Source organism: Emys orbicularis, chromosome 8 (genome assembly GCF_028017835.1).
Source record: "Emys orbicularis isolate rEmyOrb1 chromosome 8, rEmyOrb1.hap1, whole genome shotgun sequence".
Classification (NCBI taxonomy): Eukaryota; Metazoa; Chordata; order Testudines; family Emydidae; genus Emys; species Emys orbicularis.
Genome location: NC_088690.1, coordinates 65,463,688 through 65,482,060, shown reverse-complemented (window position 1 = coordinate 65,482,060; position 18,373 = coordinate 65,463,688). Strand labels below are relative to the sequence as shown.

At 46.2% G+C, this 18,373-nt stretch overlaps 1 protein-coding gene across 1 annotated transcript; it reads right to left on the bottom strand.

Moving 5' to 3' along the window:
- Positions 1-1,144: 1,144 nt before the first annotated feature.
- Positions 1,145-17,062, bottom strand: LOC135882895 (dimethylaniline monooxygenase [N-oxide-forming] 2-like). The gene is made up of 8 exons (XM_065409929.1): positions 16,931-17,062; positions 12,518-12,706; positions 9,980-10,142; positions 8,137-8,279; positions 7,158-7,357; positions 4,945-5,300; positions 3,593-3,665; positions 1,145-1,493 (listed from the first exon to the last, which is right to left on the bottom strand). The coding sequence occupies exons 1-8, from the start codon at positions 17,060-17,062 to the stop codon at positions 1,145-1,147; spliced, it is 1,605 nt and encodes a 534-aa protein (XP_065266001.1).
- Positions 17,063-18,373: the final 1,311 nt, after the last annotated feature.

The following is an 18,373-nucleotide window of genomic DNA, read 5'->3' as shown; positions in this document are numbered from 1 at the left end:
CAAAGCTAATGGGGGTTGAAGTGGAAGTTGAGCTTCAGTTGGGTCTCTGAACTCCCAAGACGTCAGCCCTGGATTGTGAGGCCTTTGAGAAGTTAGCTTGTGCAGGAAGGGAGTTTTATCCTTGACTTCGGTGGGAAGAGAGTTAGGCCAAAGCTGAGTGCTTCTGAAAACTCCACCCAGCCTCTTTCAGTACTGGGGTGGACTGAGATTTCTTGACTGGGTTGATTGAAGTTGGCTGGGGTTGATTGAGGCTCCACTTCAGGTCCAACTCTAGGTCTAAACTAAATGTACAGTTAGAAACTTTAGAGGGTAGGCCTCACTTTCTTGCATTGCAGGGAGAAGGACACAGCACACTTTACAGATATTGATAGGGCCTGGTCTGTAATTGCTGGCTTGCAAAAACTGGTCTGTGTTTCTGCCCCTACTGTCATTCCAGATCTTGCTTTCAAATATGAAATGGGGAGGTTTGGAGTAACAGAAACAGTCTCTCACACTAAGGCCTAGTCTACTCCCAGCTTTTGTACCAGTATAACTATGTTGGGTAAGGGAGCAACTGTTTACTAAAATAGTTATACCAGTACAACCCCCAGTGTGGAGGCAGTTATAACAGTATAGATTATTCCCCTTCCCATATATAGGAAGCAGCAATAGTGGCATAAAAGGTGCCTTATTCCATTAAAGTCATGTCAACGCTGAGGGTTGTACTGGTATAATGATATCAGTACAGTCAAAGTGGTACAACTTTTGTGTATAGACAAGCCCTCGGCATTTAAACAGAGCCCAAATCAACAGATCAAAGTGAAGCTGCCTAAGGGATTTAGTAACACAACCTCATGTTAATTGAAATGGGAGCTGCGGGAGCAGAGTTTAGGCCCAGAAGGGACCACCCAACCATCTAGTCTGACCTAAACCCATAGCTTTGCTAGAGAGCTCCAATCAAATGGGCTGATTTTAAAAAGTGATGATGAGCACCCACAATGTTCGTTAGTGCCAGTCAGCAACTGCAGATGCTCAGCACCTCTCTGGATCAGACCCATGGACTGGTATATGGCAAGGAGGTTGTTATTTTTTAAGGGAAAGACTTCTATAGAGGGCAGAGCATCACATCACATTGCTGAGACCTGACATAGGACAGAGCTCAGGACTACTGGAGACTAACAAAAATTGCAGCGAAGAGAGCAACGAGACCAAAGATTTTAAGCAAATATGAAACCAGGGAGTTGTTTGAAGAGTCGTGCACCACTCGCGTTCTTGTGGGTTTGATGATCCGTGCCTTTTGGGTCAGGATGGCATTTCTGGCTCCATCCCACTTCCCAGGGCCGGTCAAGCGGAACTGGAAGGGGCTGCAGGGGCCAAAGTAAATCATCAGGGCCAGTTTGGGATCCTTCAGAAGCAGCGGAAGAATTCTGGGTCTCGCATCTGAGCCCTCGGCGAGCTCATCCAGATATTCAATGTGATCGGTTTGCAATGTCTGGCTGCGGCTGGTACCAAACCTTAGGAGAGAGCAAAGAAAGAGATGCCCCACAACTGTCATAACTGTTCAGTGATCCATGTACATTGAATCTGATGCTCCCGATTCACACAGTGCTAAAGGGATGTCATGTAGAGAACTGGCAAATACCACGCTAACCTATTGCTAAAAAGAGAGAAAGGAGAAAGACAGGGAAGCGGACAAGTTACGGGAAGATTGAGAAATAATGGGATTCAGAGCCACAAGAAGCACTCCAGATAGACTTGTGGATAGCTGCAGCTCTCTGATGTAGCATCCAGTTAGAGCAAAGCTAGCTCGAGTGAAGCTGTGGCAGCATGGGCAGCTGCTCGGGGCAGCCCCCCCTGCCCATGACCCTGGGTACATATTTAAGCTGCCATGATTACATTGCTATTATTAACCAAGATCAGAGCTACCTCTGGTATGTCTACATGTGCTGCAATCCCATCTCCACATTGCAATCCAGACATACCCTAAAACTGGCTGAATTATAGTTGCCTCCATGCCAAAAAACTGTAGACCCAAATTTGCAGAGAACAAGGCACATTTACCGAACATTGGCATCAGCAGGTTACGTACTATTTGTGAAGAACCCGGCATGTTTGCATTACAAATAATATCGTCCTACCTAGTGCATTTCTCATACCTTAGACAATCTTAATCCCTTTCAACTGCAGTTGAGTCCCCATTATGGGCCCACAGGGACAGATTTTCAGAACTGTGTGCATATAAACCACCTACATGTAACAGGCCATTAAGAATGGTGCTGTTCTGGCTGGAGTGGTGTACACATTTTTGCAAGCAAACCCTAAGGATCACAGCCTCATAGTAGTCAGAGATGGAAAAGAGCTGTTCTACTCAGACCATCTTCTTACACTCCCCAAAACTCTATAATATGTAATCTAAGGCCAGACGGGACCACCAATCTGCTAGTCTGACCTCCTGTATATCTCAGGGCACTAACACCACCCACCACCCAACAACCAAAATTTGACCACAGTATTACAGCCCACAGGTGACTACCGGTGATTTCAGGTTAACATTAGAAAAATGGAAACCTTTTCAATTCAAAAGACACCCTGTGAAATATTTTGGGCTGGAATGAGCAGAACTTTATGTGAAGAATTATTGCTATGCATTCAGTGCTTGGACATGACAGCAATGGACACTACAGAGAAACTTTCAACTCCAATTTTTGCAACTTGCTGAGCCCTTAACTCTTGGCACCTCAACTATTAGACGCACAGATTAACATTTCCAGAGGACCAGCATGTGGTATAAGCTTCATATTTTTGCAGGATAAGGAAGCTAGTGAGCCTGGCCATCTTCTACTGTAGCTGCCTTCTCAATGAGGTCTCTCTCTGATCAACAAAATAAACTATGTGAAAGACCCTTGGGGAAATTCGTATAGACTCTCTGATGAGGATTTGTAATTGACCAAAAGGGCATGTGGTTTAAGGCTGATGAATATAATATCTAACACCCACCAATCTGAAGGAGGATAAAACCCACTGCCACTCTTACACGGGAGTGAAAAGGGAGATGGCAGACACACCACAGGGAGGCTGGATCTAAAGACAGTGGAGGCGGAGTTCTTCTGGAAAGTGGTCTGAAAGGTGTCCTGGTTTCCTTTCAGTGCAAGCATGAGAATGGCATTTCATTGCCACAAAATAGCAGAAGGCATCCTTGGCTAGTTTGGGGTTATGTTCATCACTGGCTACTAGGAATACTCAAGAGACTACACTGATATATGCGGTTGACGTGGTTCCATAATCCTTTTCCTGGGGGCAGTGGAATTGTGCAAGCGTGGTTAAAGTATTCAGTCTGGAGGGAATACACACACAGGTCTGGCAGCCAGAAAAGAAACGAGGGGAACCCAAATACTCAAGGCATTTGGAATATCTGCCAGTGAGCTAGGCATTGAGCAGATGGAGTATATTTTAAACACATGAAGACATGAATGCCAGCCAAAGCTTCTAGAAGACTTTGCACTGTATTTTCTCAGAAGCATGAGAGGAAGGAGAAATACAATTTCCTCTATATGTATAAACTGCTCCCATGATGAGTGGAGAATAGTAATATTAATTAGGTGGTGTTTCATACCACTTGATCCTCTTCTCTTTCCTCTTGACAATGTCAGTCATCATGGTGTTCTCGGAGGGCAGCTCAGTCAGCCCTAGAAAATTAAAGTGGCTAATAAGTAACAAGAATTACAGAGGGACCCAAGCTTCGAAGTTCAGAGCTGGATTTGGGAAGCTTCCTGCCCTGATCTGTTACATCAAGTAGTTTGCACGTTCCACTACAAATGCTTAAAAGTGTTGCTTTGTCGAGGCCTCTGCAGCAAAGGGGACTGAATTCTCCATCGTGCTGCTCTAGTTTTGCCATGGGGACTGTGACAAGACAAATTCATTTAATCTGCCCTTGTGGCACCTGGCTCCAATTCAGCCTTGGGTCTCTGAGACCCATCATCCAAGTTACTTAAGCTCCTAACTTCCACTGACTTCAGTGGAATACCTTGGCAGATCTGGGCCTCAGTGCTTTCACAAACACTCATTAAACCTTACAACAGAGCACTTCTGTTAGACAGGGACATATTGTTACATATAAGTAGCAAATCCTAGCTTATGGCTGGCTGAAATCAATCATGTGGCAAGACAGTACATTTTTCTAGTTGATCTCCTTAGTGAGGAGTTTGGTTTAAACTATTAAACTCTCAGAAGGGGAAGAAAAGCTTTTTTCTTCTCCTTTAATTCCACCTTTCCTTTACAATGTTAGTTTAAAAGGATAATACCTAAATTACAATACACCGCCAGCAGCTTTTGTTTCTGTAGCACCATCAATGCTCATGATGCTTTACAGAGAAGTTCTTGCAAGTATACAGAGAGCTGCTCAATGAGACAGAATTATAATGACACTGCAGTTCCCTGCTTTCAGATCTCCAGCAGTAAGCTACATTAGAGATTAATACATGTTAAAGCTGATGGGACCATTGTGATCATGTTGTTAGACCTCCTGCGTCACACAGGCCAGGGAGTTTCACCCTGTTATTCCTGTATCCAGCCCATAACTTGTGGTTGAGCTAGATTAGAGCAGTTAATTACCCTCACCGTTAAAAGAAAAATCAGAAGTGGTCTGTGCAGACTGAGCATGCTAACGAGGGATGTTAAGGAGTCAGTCCCATGAATGGGAGTCAACAAATGTGAAACTTTTGAATTTAGAACCTGCATTGGCGTCCTTTGCCATTCTCTCCCTGTCCTGTATTCTCATGTATCATTCTTATCTAAATCAAACATGTAAGCACCTTGCAGCAGGGATGATAAGCCAAATTGAACCCTGATGCAAAGGGCACTAGTATTGATTTCAATGGCAGTTGTGCCCACTTAAGGCTAAATCTGGTCACACGTTTGGCGTGTTGGCAATTATTAAGCGTGTATCACAACATGCCTGTCCATTACCTTTAAAGACTCTTGTAGCCCAGCGAGCCTGCAGCTCTGCATTTGGCATGATGGGCCCAAGCGGCTGTATGAGGCCAATGACAGCCAGCGTTGGCTTCTCCAGCGTAGGAGGGAAGACATGTTTGTACAGCGCGACCTCGTTGTTTTCCACTTTGATGACTGACTGCTCCAGGAAGGGGAACGAGAAGCTATAGCCAGTGGCGAAGATGACAACATCCACGTTCTCCTCCATAGTCCCATCTTCAAAGATGGCAGCGGTTTCGGTGAACTCCTTCACAATGGGCTTCACCACCACGCTGCCACAGAGGATGCGGCTTGGAAGGTCATCATTGAACACTGGCTCTTTCATCAGGGCTCTGGAAGGAAACAAGATGGTGGAGGTGTCTGGTTTGTTGAGGCCATGCAAACATTTTTTGGGGGGGGGATAGGGCTGCAAGTGGCCCCATCCCTGAATGTTTGTTTAAATCACTTGGTGGTGGCAGCAATACCGTACAAGGACAAGGGAAGGAATTTGTGCCTTGGGGAGGTTTTAACCTAAGCTGGTAGAATATAAGTTTGGGGTACAGATGTGGGGACCCACATGAAAGACCCCCTAGAGTTCAGAGTGGGGAGGGAACCTTGACAGCAGCAATGGTGATATACTTGGAAGTTAAGGTCAAAAGTTTCAAGCATCCACAAATTTGATGCATCCTCAGCCTGATTTCCAGGGGTGCTGAGCACCCACAGCTCCGACTGAAATAAGTTAACAGGTGCTGCAGGTCAGAAAGCGAGGCCTAAGGTGGCCCAGACTGGCTACCCAAAAACTGAGGTGATCCAAGGGAGACATTTTTGACCATTTCCTCCTGCACCAGAAGGAGATTAGTTCCACATACACTTCTACCCCGATATAACGCAGTCCTCGGGAGCCAAAAAATCTTACCGCGTTATAGGTGAAACCACGTTATATCGAACTTGCTTTGGCCTCGAGCATTTCCATTATTAATAGTCAGCAAACATGCCTGGCCCTGCCCCCTATCCGACCCCCACCTACTTCCCGGCCCCTGACTGACCCCTCATAACCCCCAACCCCCCCGCTCCTTGTCCCCTGACTACCCCCTCCAGAGACCCACTCCCCTAACCACCCCTCCCAAGACCCACCCCCTATCTAAGCCCCCCTGCTCCTTGTCCCCTGACCACCCCCTCCAGAGACCCCCCCCGTCCCTAATCACCCTCACGACTCCCACGCCCTATCCAACGCCCCCGTTCCTTGTCACCTGACCGCCCCACCCCCAGAAGCTCTGAACCATTCAACCCCCCCTGCTCCCTGTCCCCTGACTGCCCCCTGAGACCCTCTGCCCCTTATCCAACCCCTTGGCCCTGGCCCGGCACCCTTAACACGTCGCTCAGAGCAGCGTGTCGGAGCCAGACATGCTGACGCGCTGATCCACCGGAGCGCGCAGCCCCGCCCCCCAGAGCGCTGCTTTACCACATTATATCCAAATTCTCGTTATATTGGGGTATCTAAGCCTTTGAGTGTCTAAAGACTTGAATCAACTGTTTTATAAAATCTAAATAAATATTTGCTCTTTCCTGGCAGGACTTGGGTTCCCAAGAGCATTTTCCACATAGTTTTGGAACAGAGCTGAGCACTTGCCAAGGAACCACCCTCCTCCACCACCTCCAACTCCTCTCCGGACATTTATTTTCCTGGAGAATGTACATGTTTTGACCTTGGACCCTTTCCTGGCATTTTAAGCAGAGATAGGCCCAACCCTTCACATGTGAATCCAGATTTCAAACAATCCCAGTGTTTTGGGGGGTTAAGATTGGAGGGTTAGTTTGGTCTACTGCAGGATTAAAAAAGAATTACACGTGTGTGTGGATAACGAGAACATCCAAAAGTATAAACCCTCATGCTTCAAGGCATAATCTGACCACTAAGTGATGGTGGTTAGGAAGAAACTTTCCCATGATTGTCCATAATTGCCCACTACAGAATTTCTTGCACCTTCCCCTGAAGCATATGGTCCTGGCTATGTCAGAGACAGACTGGGGTAGAGGGACCTCAGGTCTGATCTAGTCTGGCCAGTCCTATATTCAGTAAGAGTTTAGCCTGAGTAAGGAGTGAGTGAAGCATGACTGAGGACAGAGTATGGCCTCATAATAATTACATGATTCAGATTCCTTTCCCTCTCCACCTACCCATAGATCAGCTGCACGTTAAAAGTGCATACCTGTTCTGAGGCACCAAGCCATAGTTTTCATGGTTAAACCATTGGTTCATCTTCTGTTCATACACCCGTTTCAAAAGGGGCCAAGGCAGGACACTTCTGATCAGATTGCTAAATCGGGTGTGAAATACAGTGTCCCAAGGGTAGCCGTCATCGTAGACACGGCTCATTACCCATGAGCCTCCTCTGGTGCTGATGAACACCTACAGGGCAATACAGAATTCCACTTTAAGCAGTGACAGTCTTCCGCAGCACGTGCATTGTCTGCATTGCAAATCTCAGCCTAGGTTTATCTCCAGACATTGAACATCTTCTCCTGCTTGAGGCTACCGAGGTCAAAACAATAGAGAAACAATGTCTCAGAACAGAGTCAGGGGGCTGGGAAAAAACACCCACTTGAGATTACTTTACATTGCTGTGGAGGCTGATTCTAGATGTACCAATCTCAAAGGAAGGGTGATCTTGTGTAACTCAGGAGAGCTGGGTTTGGCTCCAACCTCCCTTTGTGACCTTGGGGAAATTGCTTAACTTCTCCTTGCCTCAGTGTTCCACCTGTACAATGGGGATAACACCACTTCTTTTCTCCCACCCTTTGTCTGTCTTGTCTTTCTAAATTGTAGGCTGGTCTGAGTGCAGGACCTTTTGCTGTGTGTATGTACTGGGCCTAGCACAATGGAACTTTGTTTGCAGGTGGGGCCACTAGGCCCTACAGAAATACGTAGAATAAACAGTCAAAATAATAGCAACCAATCATTAGAGGCTTTTTTTCCTGCTCCAGAGAAGCAAAGATTTGGGCTTTAATGCCTGGAATGCTGCGTATTCTAGGTGATCGCTGCTCTTAACAAGTCTCTGGGCCACAGTATACTGATGTGGCATGTAAGTAAATTAAACGCCACATCAGTATATGTTATGGATAGAGTATATGGATGCCTTCCACTGCCCTCACCCCAAATCACAAGGGTAGCAGGCTAAGTCACACTACCCGTTTGGCTCTCTGACAGAGCTCCACGGCAATATCCGATGCAGAGTTCCCCATTCCAATCACCACGACCGTCTTCCCCTGAAATCCTTCAGGGCTCTTGTACTCCCGGCTGTGGAAATATTGGCCCTTGAACTTTTCGATACCTACGAGGAGAGAAGGAAGGATTGGAATCTCAGTGCAGAGATGGGTTTTAAACTGCTAACGCTCAGGTATGTGATTGAACCTAGGTCCTGGGTGGGCGGGGCTAACCCGCTTGTGCCGCCATGGCTTCACCGCTAGTGTTACTCAGTCTAGCTTTGATCTAGCTGGGGTACACATGCTGCAATCACACCTCCCGATTGCAGTGTAGACACCCTCAGCGCCAGATTTGGGGCATCTTAAAATTCTGGGGCATTTGGCTGCAGGTTTTGTGGGGATGTCAATTGGTTTGGCCTCTTATGAATATAAAATTCAGATCCAAGTTTGTATTTCAACCCTCCTGCCTCCTCCCAGAGTTTAGAGACATTGAGCTATAGGGTGTTTGGCTTGAGAAGACGTCTAGGTATGCTTTACTAGAAACAAAAATGAGACGTTTCAGTGGAGAGCAGTACCTTTCATTCGTGGACATGTTGGGTGTAGCCCTCAGGCCCTCTTCCACCTGCTGTGTACTGCTCATGCAGTGAACAGGATAAATGTTGATCGAAAGGGCTGGAGATCCCCCCCGCTGCACACCGTTCTTTGGAGGTGTGGGAGGGATGTGCTGGGGCAGGGCAGAGCACTGGGTGCAGGTGGCATAACATGGCAGCTCTGAAGCTGCTTTAAGTTACCCCAGGGGCTGTTATGTTCCTCATCTGGTCCAGAACTGGGGGAATGGAAAGGTGGCCCCCCACTCCTTAGCTGCACTGAGTATACACTCATTGCTGTAGAGGTTTGAGCCCTTTGTCTGCAAGCATTTCTCACTGTCAGAGTTAATTGGGTGGGGATGCCAGCTGGCCTGTGTCAAGTGTTAAAAACAGAGCAAATATTTGAATGTGCCTGGTATGTTCGACTAATCCACTCAAAGGCCTAGCTGCGTGTTTGTGCCAAACTTTGTGTTTGTGCCTGATGTATGTTTGTGCCAAACTTTGATCGTGCCAACAATTTTGCTTCACTACCAGGAAAAACCATTCCGCTAAAGTAGAAACTGAACCAAAATTTGTCCAAAACCAACTGACCCCAAACATTACTTTTACTGGAAGAACTGAAAATATTGGAGAGAGTGAGAATTTAAACATTGTGACTGAGATTTTTCAGGGCAAAAAGAAGTGAAGGAAGAAGAAAGCTAGCAGAGAAAAGAAGAATCAGTATGTAAAATATGGCAGTGGAGGTACTATTATATATATAAAATACACAGCAATATAGGAGAGACAACAGAATCAAACAGATAGCAGCTTCTTGATTTGAACCCTGCATTGTTCATGGCCAGGTATTTGTTGAATGTATAGAATTTCGCAATGCTCTTGCTTTAAATTAGTCTTGTTGTATCAGGAAAGCAAACAGCTGGGCCCTATCTAGCACACATTGAAGTGAATGGAAAGATATCCATTGGCTTCAGAGGATGTGGGATCCAGGCCCATCTGCTTGCTGAAGTAATGATTTGGATAATCCAATAACTGTAGTGCTTCCAAGGGACTAAAGCCTCAAGAGAGACAAGAAGAAATAATCAGATCCGGAGGAACCATTAAACTGGTCATGCAGCAAGCCATAGGCTCTCACTCCAATACAGGAATATAAACAATTGTCCCTAGTTGTTCCTGGTTTTGTACCTTGTTAACCTGGACCCCAAATACACCCTGTAGGAGGGCTTTGCAAACACAGCTCTTACCAGGAAAAGACTGCACTGGGATAAAGGATTCTATATGGTGACCCATGCACACCATAACGGCATCAAACATGGTGGATTCTTGCTTTCCATCACTCTCGGTGACAACAATCCACTGGCTGGTGGTAGAGAAATCCTGGCATTTTCTTACACTGATGACTGTGGTCTGAAAGTAAACCCGAGAAAATACATCAGTGCTTTGGCCCCAGCACCATGTGTTAGAGGTGATCTATTGTGACTCTCATACTCAGAAGAGCTCAGAAACTAGGAGTGAACTGGGCTCCACATTCAGGTTTGACTTAAAGCAGGAATGTCAACCATGTAATTTACAGGCCAGAAATGGGTACATTTAATCCAGCCTGCTTGACAGATCCAGACTTTCCAGAATGCAAGCTTTCATTTAACTAACAAGGAAGATTGTAGCCCTTACGGCTGCAAACATAACCTTCCAGCTATGAATGGAACATAGTAATGCCATAGCCTGAAACAACTCAGAGACGAGTGAATTGATCCAGTTCACCTTAACTGGGAATTAACTCTTATGCCTTATGGTGACATTTTGGCTGTGTCTACACTAGGGTTTCATGCCAAAAGTTTCCCCCCATTGCTCCCACTCCACTGGTGGTAGCAATGATGGCAACGCTAGACTGATCAGGTTCTTGTTGCTGCCATCTTTTATTACCTGTTGCCTAGCACTACTCAGAGCAGGTCTGGGTGACAGAGTGGTAAAAATGTTGTTAACACTAGTAGAGTTGAACTGCTGGTAGCAATAGTGAAAAATTCTGGCTAAAAGCCTGGTGTAGACAAGAGCTGAAAGGGGAAAGTTTTCAGATAGCTTAGGTTGCAACTGTGCATCTTGTTTGCACACACAATTACTACACCTGTGCATGCAAAATGGCCAACTGCATGTGCAAACACCAAAACAAAGTTCAGACTGCTTACTTGACATGGCAAAGAAAATAAATCTTTCTTGGGGTTGTTTTATCACTTAACAGCCCTAATTATGAGATGTATGGATGGATGATATTTAAGAAGTTATGTATCTGAACCAAAAACCCTAACCCCCCCACCCAAAACCCCCCCACACTCAATGTGTGGTGGACATCCTGTTTACAGGTAAAGACAATGGATTGGAAGTGTATTGCACCCTGGCTCTTTCATTGAGGAGATGAACTATCAGCGTGTTGTCTTATGAAAGGAGGGTTACAGCCCACCTGGCTGGAAAACACTGCAAAAACTTTGGGGGAGCTCAATTGCATTAAATTAAACTTACACTTGATTTCCCTATGAACCTGTCTAAGTGCTGGGTGTGAGGGGGAGCAGTGATCTGAGATGGGATTGGTAAACTGGGGTACACTGCTTCTTTGGGAGCAGCACAGCAGTGAATTCTGTGAGCATGCAGTGGACTAGGGGCTGGACACTCCAGAGAGATGCTCAGAAGTTGGAGTACACCTATCGCTAACCTGCAGGGAGGAGAGCACAGACCTAGAGGGATTGCTTGTGTTGCCCATGGAGTCAAGGAGCTGATGCCCAGCTGGTATGGGGCTTGCTCATGCGAAGGGCAGACAGTAGCAAGGTGCCTCATAGCCCTGGGTACCCCGGGGAGCATCACAGACCTAATTAATTGTGCAATTTTTGCCCTTGTAATAGAATGAGTTGGATTCACCTGGTTTAAAGCAATTTAAGAAACCCAAAGAAAAATGATGCTTTGGTCTCTTTATCCTATCCACTAGCCTGATCTCTTCACACTGTTCCTTGTCCTGACATCCTGTGCTTTTTGTGGGGTAGAAACAGGGGTTGGGACTGAATCCATGAGAAAAAGGCCAGAATCCTTCAAGTGTCCCCTCTTACTATCGAGGGCCTGGTCAGAATTTTGGCCAATCATCTACCCTGTTGAATCTGAATCCGCTTAGCATCTAATCCATGCCCCTGCTGCCCTTTCCCCTGTCGCCACATTGTCCCTTTTCAATCACCCTGTGACAGTCTCATCTCTCTTCCATAATATTGGGCTCTGCCAACCTTCCCCAGGTCCTCCACCCAGCAGAGAGTTAACCTGAAGAAGAGTATTATCAGAAAGCAATCTGTTCCCCAGTAGCCAGATCAGCTGTAGTTCTAGAGACATAAGGTGCTGGAGATAATATCGTTTACTGGACCAATTTCTGTTGGTGAGACACACAAGCTTTTGAGTTTATGCAGAGCTCTTCTTCAATGGAAGCTCGAAAGCATGTCTCTCTCACCAGCTGAAGTTGGTCCACTAGAAATATTATCTCCCCCACTTTATTTTGCATATATCCTGGGACCAACATGGCTACAACAACAATGCATATAGCTGTAGTTCTACACACACATGCAGAATCGGTAGGTTACGTTATGTAACAAGCCATTCTGAAGTTGTGCTCGCTCTCATGCGGACTTTACTTTTGTTCTCTCTTATTTTGCTGTTTTCCTTAACCTAAAAGACAAGTTATACAGCCTGTAAGTAGCTGGCTTTTGTGTATAGGAAATAAATAAGTAGCAGGACCCTATTTTAATAGGACATACCTTGAACCTGATGTATTTCAGAAGATCAAAGTGCTTTGCGTACAGTTTCAAATATTCCAGGAATCTGGTGTTGTGCAGGAAGTTTGGAAAGTGTTCAGGCATCGGAAAGTCACTGAAGCACGACATCTCCTTGGAGGAATTGGTGAATACAGATTGGTAGATACTGGCTCTGCCTTCCTCTACTTTTTCCTAGAAAACATCAGACAAACAAATGTGTATTTTAAAATGTTACTAGATAGTGCAAATCTGCAGTTTTCCATGTTGCTGTGTGATGCTCAATGACTCTGAAGGTTTGTGATAGCCCGATGCAGTGTGTGGGCTCTCAATTCTGTCTAAGCTTCCCACTGCAGAGCCAAAGTAATCTCTCTTGTCACAAGTTTTTCTTTGTAGCAAATGTTCTCCTTTGTGAGGATGGTCTTGTAGTTAAGAGTCTGTGCTGGAACTCAGGAGATGTGAATTGCAGACGCACTATGACACCTTGTGGAAGTCACTTAGGTCCAGATCCAATGGAAGTTAGGAGCCTAAATACCTTTGAGGATCTCTCTGGGCCTCTGTTTCCCCATCTGTAAAATGGGGATAATGCCATTGCCTTTCTCCTGTGCTTTGTCTATTGAGATTTTTAAGTTCTTTGAGGATGTCTCACTTGGTGTATGTACAGTACTAACACAATGGGACCTTGTTGGGGCATCTAGATGCTGCTGTGATACAAATAATAAACAACAGTACACATGAATGGCTGCTGTTGTAGCAACTCTTATGACTTGTGAGTGGTCTTTGCATGCTTGGTTCATGGTGTTACTGAAGTTTGAACAGGTCATTATTTCATGGCCATCTAAGATCATTTACAGTCCACTCCCATGTTGCAAGACTTCTGCAAGACTCATTTGTGTCCTAAGGGCTTCTTCATCCTTTGGCAGACATACAGGAAAAGTATTACTTGCTTCAGCTCATCAGCACAGAATTGCATGCTTGCCCTAGTGTCCATAGACTATTTACACTGGCACCATAATTCAGCTACATTTTTAACTGGGGGAATGGCAGTATGAGCTGTAATTTACCATTCACGGTTGCTGTCTAATGAGGTTATTCTTCTAGGACAAAATTTCATCCCTGGCATTACATGGTAGAGACCTCCTGTCAAACACAGCACAGTGTACATATGATTTATATTTTAAAAAATTCCATCAAAACACTCCACAGCATGCACAATTCTCTCCTTTGGGAGAGAGTGAGAGAAAGAATGAACCATACGTGACAGAGCTTAGTCATGTCACTTAACACATGACTGGAAGGTGCTCAGGTATTTTGGTAATGAAGGTGGTAAGAACCTCTATAGAATGTCCATCAAGGCTGCATTTGATCCTTTCTATGAAGTATAAAATTAAACTCTATACTTACAAACACACATTTGGCATGATTTTGTCTTTTCTTGCTGGGGTGTTAGAGGAATTGCTGTGCATGTACAGTGCTTGCAGTGTGGCTTCTAGCCACCACCAGTGCTGGGGCAATTTTTTCTTGGCAGGTGATTATTTAAACTTTGCCCAACACAGATCCCATTTGTTTACACACAGTCACTGAGACCCAGCTGAGAATTAACAGGTTATTGAGTTCCAGAAGCCGTAGGCTTGCCAGTTTTGGTTAGACATATTCCTGGAGGTTTTATCACATGACATTATTTTTTAATTAAAAAATAATGTTTAATTTCTAGAGACTCCAGGACAATCCTGGAGGATTGGCAACCCCACCAGCAAGTCCAGATACATTGCAGCTGGATCACTCTGCTTACTTGACATGGCAAAGAAAATAAATCTTTCTTGGGTTGAAAAGAGGGGAGACTGCAACCAAGGTTCCTCTTTGTGTCAACTGGCAGAGGGCTCAGGGGTGCAAAAGGATTATAGGGATCCCCAAACTTGTCACGCTGTGTGCTGCCCTCCGCCATGGTTGGGAGCTGGGGCCAGGAGCGGGGCCACGGCTCCCGAGGGGGTGCACAGACAGAGGGAAGGGGGGGCCAAGGCTGGGGCTGGAGCCGTGGCGGGGAGCCAGGGGCCATGGTCGGGGGGGGGGGGGGCTGAGGGCCAGCTGGGGGCTGGGCTGGGGCAGGGGCCAGGAGTGGAGCCATGGCTGGGCTGCAGTCAGTCAGGGGCTGAGGCTGGCGGAGGGACTGGGAGCGGAGCCATGACTGGGCCTGGTCAGGGCTGGCAGCGGGGGTGGCTGCCGAGTGCTGAACTGCGGCCGGGCCAGGAGTCAGGGGCTGGGTGATGCTCCCTCCCCACCCGCCCTGTGGCAGCTGGCCTGTGCCCCGCTGTGCCCCCTGAATGTTCCTCCACCGCCTTAGGGGGGTGCACCCCACAGTTTAGGGACCACTGCCATAGAGTGTCATGTAATATCTCTACTGAAAGCCTGTTTCACACTGGTCACCATACCCACTGGGAGATGTATGTAACACTGTTGCTAGGCAGAAGCACATTGTAAAGTAAAACACAAGCCAAACAAGAAAACTTACCATCTCCCCCAAACGTTTAGGTATTCTTTAGACATCACAAAAACACAGAAAAATGGCACATACTTTTATTTGTCTTTGCCTTGACTACATACTGTTCTCTCAACCTTTCCCCCCCCACAAAGGTTTCACTAGGGGGTAAACAAGCCACATTAGCATAATTAACTCACGGTGGGGAGATAAACAGTTATTCGGCCAGCTCTGAAAGTGAACATAAAAACAGCCTTCAGTAATTCGTTCTCCATTCAGTTATGTTTAAAGGACAGAGGGAAATAAATGAACTCTCAGACAAATTTTAGTACAGGCCACATTTAGTTGTTGAATGCAGGTGAAATGCAATGGAGATACACCGGCTTACCCCAGGTCTGAATATAACACAATGTCATCTTGATCTCAGGGAAATACAGCATGAGCCAGTACATTTACTTTTAGAATTGTTTGATTGAATGTAAAATGTGCATTCATGTACTGTTACATTTAACATATGTGAACACACAAAATGTGGGAAAATGCAAGAGCTAAGGCGACCAAAAAGGAAGAAATATTGAACTTGGGTCCTTCATCTGTTGTTTTATGAAAAATGAACAAGACCGAAAAGGGTTTGATGGGGGGGGGAAGAGGAGTTCTGCTCCAGTGGGTTTTTTTACACTCTTGTCTAGTCTGAAAGACTCCTGGCAACTGGAGAGTTACTAACATTACAACACAAATAGGCAAGAGAGGAAAAACTGGGCAACTGAGAGGAAAATGGATTAAAAGTTCACTTAGTCAGAGTGTTTAAATCTTCGCTTTGTTTGTTTTGGCTAACACCTATTTATCTCCAGTGTTTACTGGACACTTGGAAGGAAGAATGTCTTTGTTAAACATTGAAAACCTCTTTCCATTAGAGGTCACAATGTACATCTCCAGCAAATGAACATAATTAAACTTTCTCCACCCCCTGAGAGTCCTCCTGCAAAACCAGGGGAGAGCAAACTTGTCCTACCTAATATTTATACAGTAAAATCAAACAAAACAAAATCACCTTTACAAATAACAGCCCATTGCCCCCAGACTTTCAAGCCTGCCATAAGCATCAAAAAGCAGCAAAAAAGAGGAGACATGCTTGTCACAAAATCCCTCTGCTAGTCACTTTCCAGGCTCCAGGGGCAAGTTCAGGAGCCAGGCTGCGATCAGTTGCTCCTGTCACAGAGGAGAACGGGGCTGAGCAGGGGGCAGCACAGAGAAGGAGTTAAAGAGCCTTGAAGTCTCAGTGATTTTCCCAGTGGTATGTCATAGATCACGTGTCACGTAACTATGGTTGCCAGCCATCCAGGATTGTCCCGGAGTCTCCAGGAATTAAAGATTAATCTTTAATTCATGATTATGTCATGTGAGGACACCTCCAGGAATATGTCCAACCAAAACTGGCAACCCTACCTATAACGTGGCTGTAACCATGACCACCCCCCATCACAGCTGTGCAGCCCTGCCCTGTGCCATTAGCGATAAGCAGGCAGAGTTGTAGGAAAGAGATCTGTATTATGCATGCTGAGAGGCCAGGAGTATGAACTGAGGCTCCAGGATGTGTGTGCAAGCAGCCTGGACCTGGCTTGCATTCCTGAATTCACGCCGAACTAGGTTCCTCCTGAAGTGTGACCCTCTTTCTCTAGTTCCACTGATCATACGACATGTCCCAGTGCCACTGGCATGGAACAGCTTCTGTGAGCTCCCAGACACCAGAAGGAATGTGCTACTGGGCTACTCCCCCACCCCCCTTCAGGATTTTTCCACCCACTGTTTCCCTTCTTTGCTTCCCTCTGTGCCTGACAGCAGAGGGGATCTTAGCCCCTTTAGGAAGGGCAGAACAGAGGAAGGTCCAGTTTACAAAAACAGCCAACGTGCCAACTCCACAGGCAATGAACCCCCCCACTTACTTTGAACCTCCAGAGCCCCCCGATGTCGTTGCTTCTCTCGAAGCAGGTGGGCTGCAGTCCCTCATCCAGGCAGCACTTGATGGAGGTCAGTCCACTCACGCCAGAGCCGATCACAGCAACCCTCTTGGCCATGGTGTGCTGGTGTTTGGGAGGATCACGCAGTCTGGTCAGTGCAAGGAATTACCAGGCAATGGGGTCCTCGTGGCTTCAGCAAAATGGTTTAGGAATTCAAGTCAGTGGGTCCTCGACTCTGCTCTGTGGGAGGAGGATGGAATGGAGTCTTGAATGTTCAGGTGAGTTCTGAGTATTGCCAGTGTTGCTGTGAACTTCCCAGCAGTGCCTTGCTCCTCAGTTGCCCCTTATAGTCCTTTCTGATTACCCAAATGGGATAAAGGGAGCCATCTGGTGGGGTGGGGAAGATGCTGAGAATGAACTAAGCTTTGTGGAGGGAGTACGTTAAATGTCGGGGACTCCAGAGCACAAGCTCAGTGGAAGGAGAGGGGCATAAGAGAAGGAGGCTCTGACTATGCTGGGGAGGTGGCCGTGAAGGGGTATGAGGTTAGGGCATGGTTAGAGGGACAGGATGAAGAGAATGGATGATTTGGGAACTTGGAGACATTTGGGGGACAGGAGATAACGTATGGGAGCTGCAGGATAGGCACAGGGGATCTATAATAACTATACTGTGCACTCCCAGAGCGCTCTCCACCCTCAGGGTGCATCACAAACATGAGTAACTGAACCCCCACAAGAATAGTGTAAGGCTAGAAATGGAGAAACTGAGGCATAGGCGGGCCAAATGAGTGGCCCAAGCTCAGAGCTCTGTGGCAGCACTGAGAGTGGGGCCCAGGTCTCCAGCTTCCTAGCCCTGTTCACGAGTGAGGGAATGTGACGTTGTGCAGTCTATATGGTTTTATAAAAACATAAGAAGTGAATATAATGTAACTGGAATATGCTTCATGCAAAAGGTCTCTATAAGCTTTGTAATGCTACCTTACCAATCTACTGAGTGTGATCATCCTATTTGTATAAATGTACCACTCTTGTATTTGAAACTAGAAATATGAAATAGAACTCTGAGGGCCTATTGTAATTATGCAAAGTGTGGGCCATTAATAGTGGTTTGGAATCTTGATGACTCCCATTAACCAGGACCATTGTCTGCAGATGGCTGTGTTTACCTGTTAGTCTTCCTGTATGTGTGTGTACTGGCAAGTGGGCAATGAAGTCTTGCAGTGACATGTGATCATGTCACCTGAACTGGAATCCATCTTTAACCTGGTGCTTTTCCAGTGAGGGGGGGTGGAAACCCAGAGGGACAAAGGGTTCATGCCTTATGCAAAAGATATATAAAGGGGTGGAACAGAACAAAGAGGGGGAGGAGCCATCATGAAGAATCCGCTAGCTGTCACCTGAGCTGGAACAAGAGCTGTACCGGGGAAA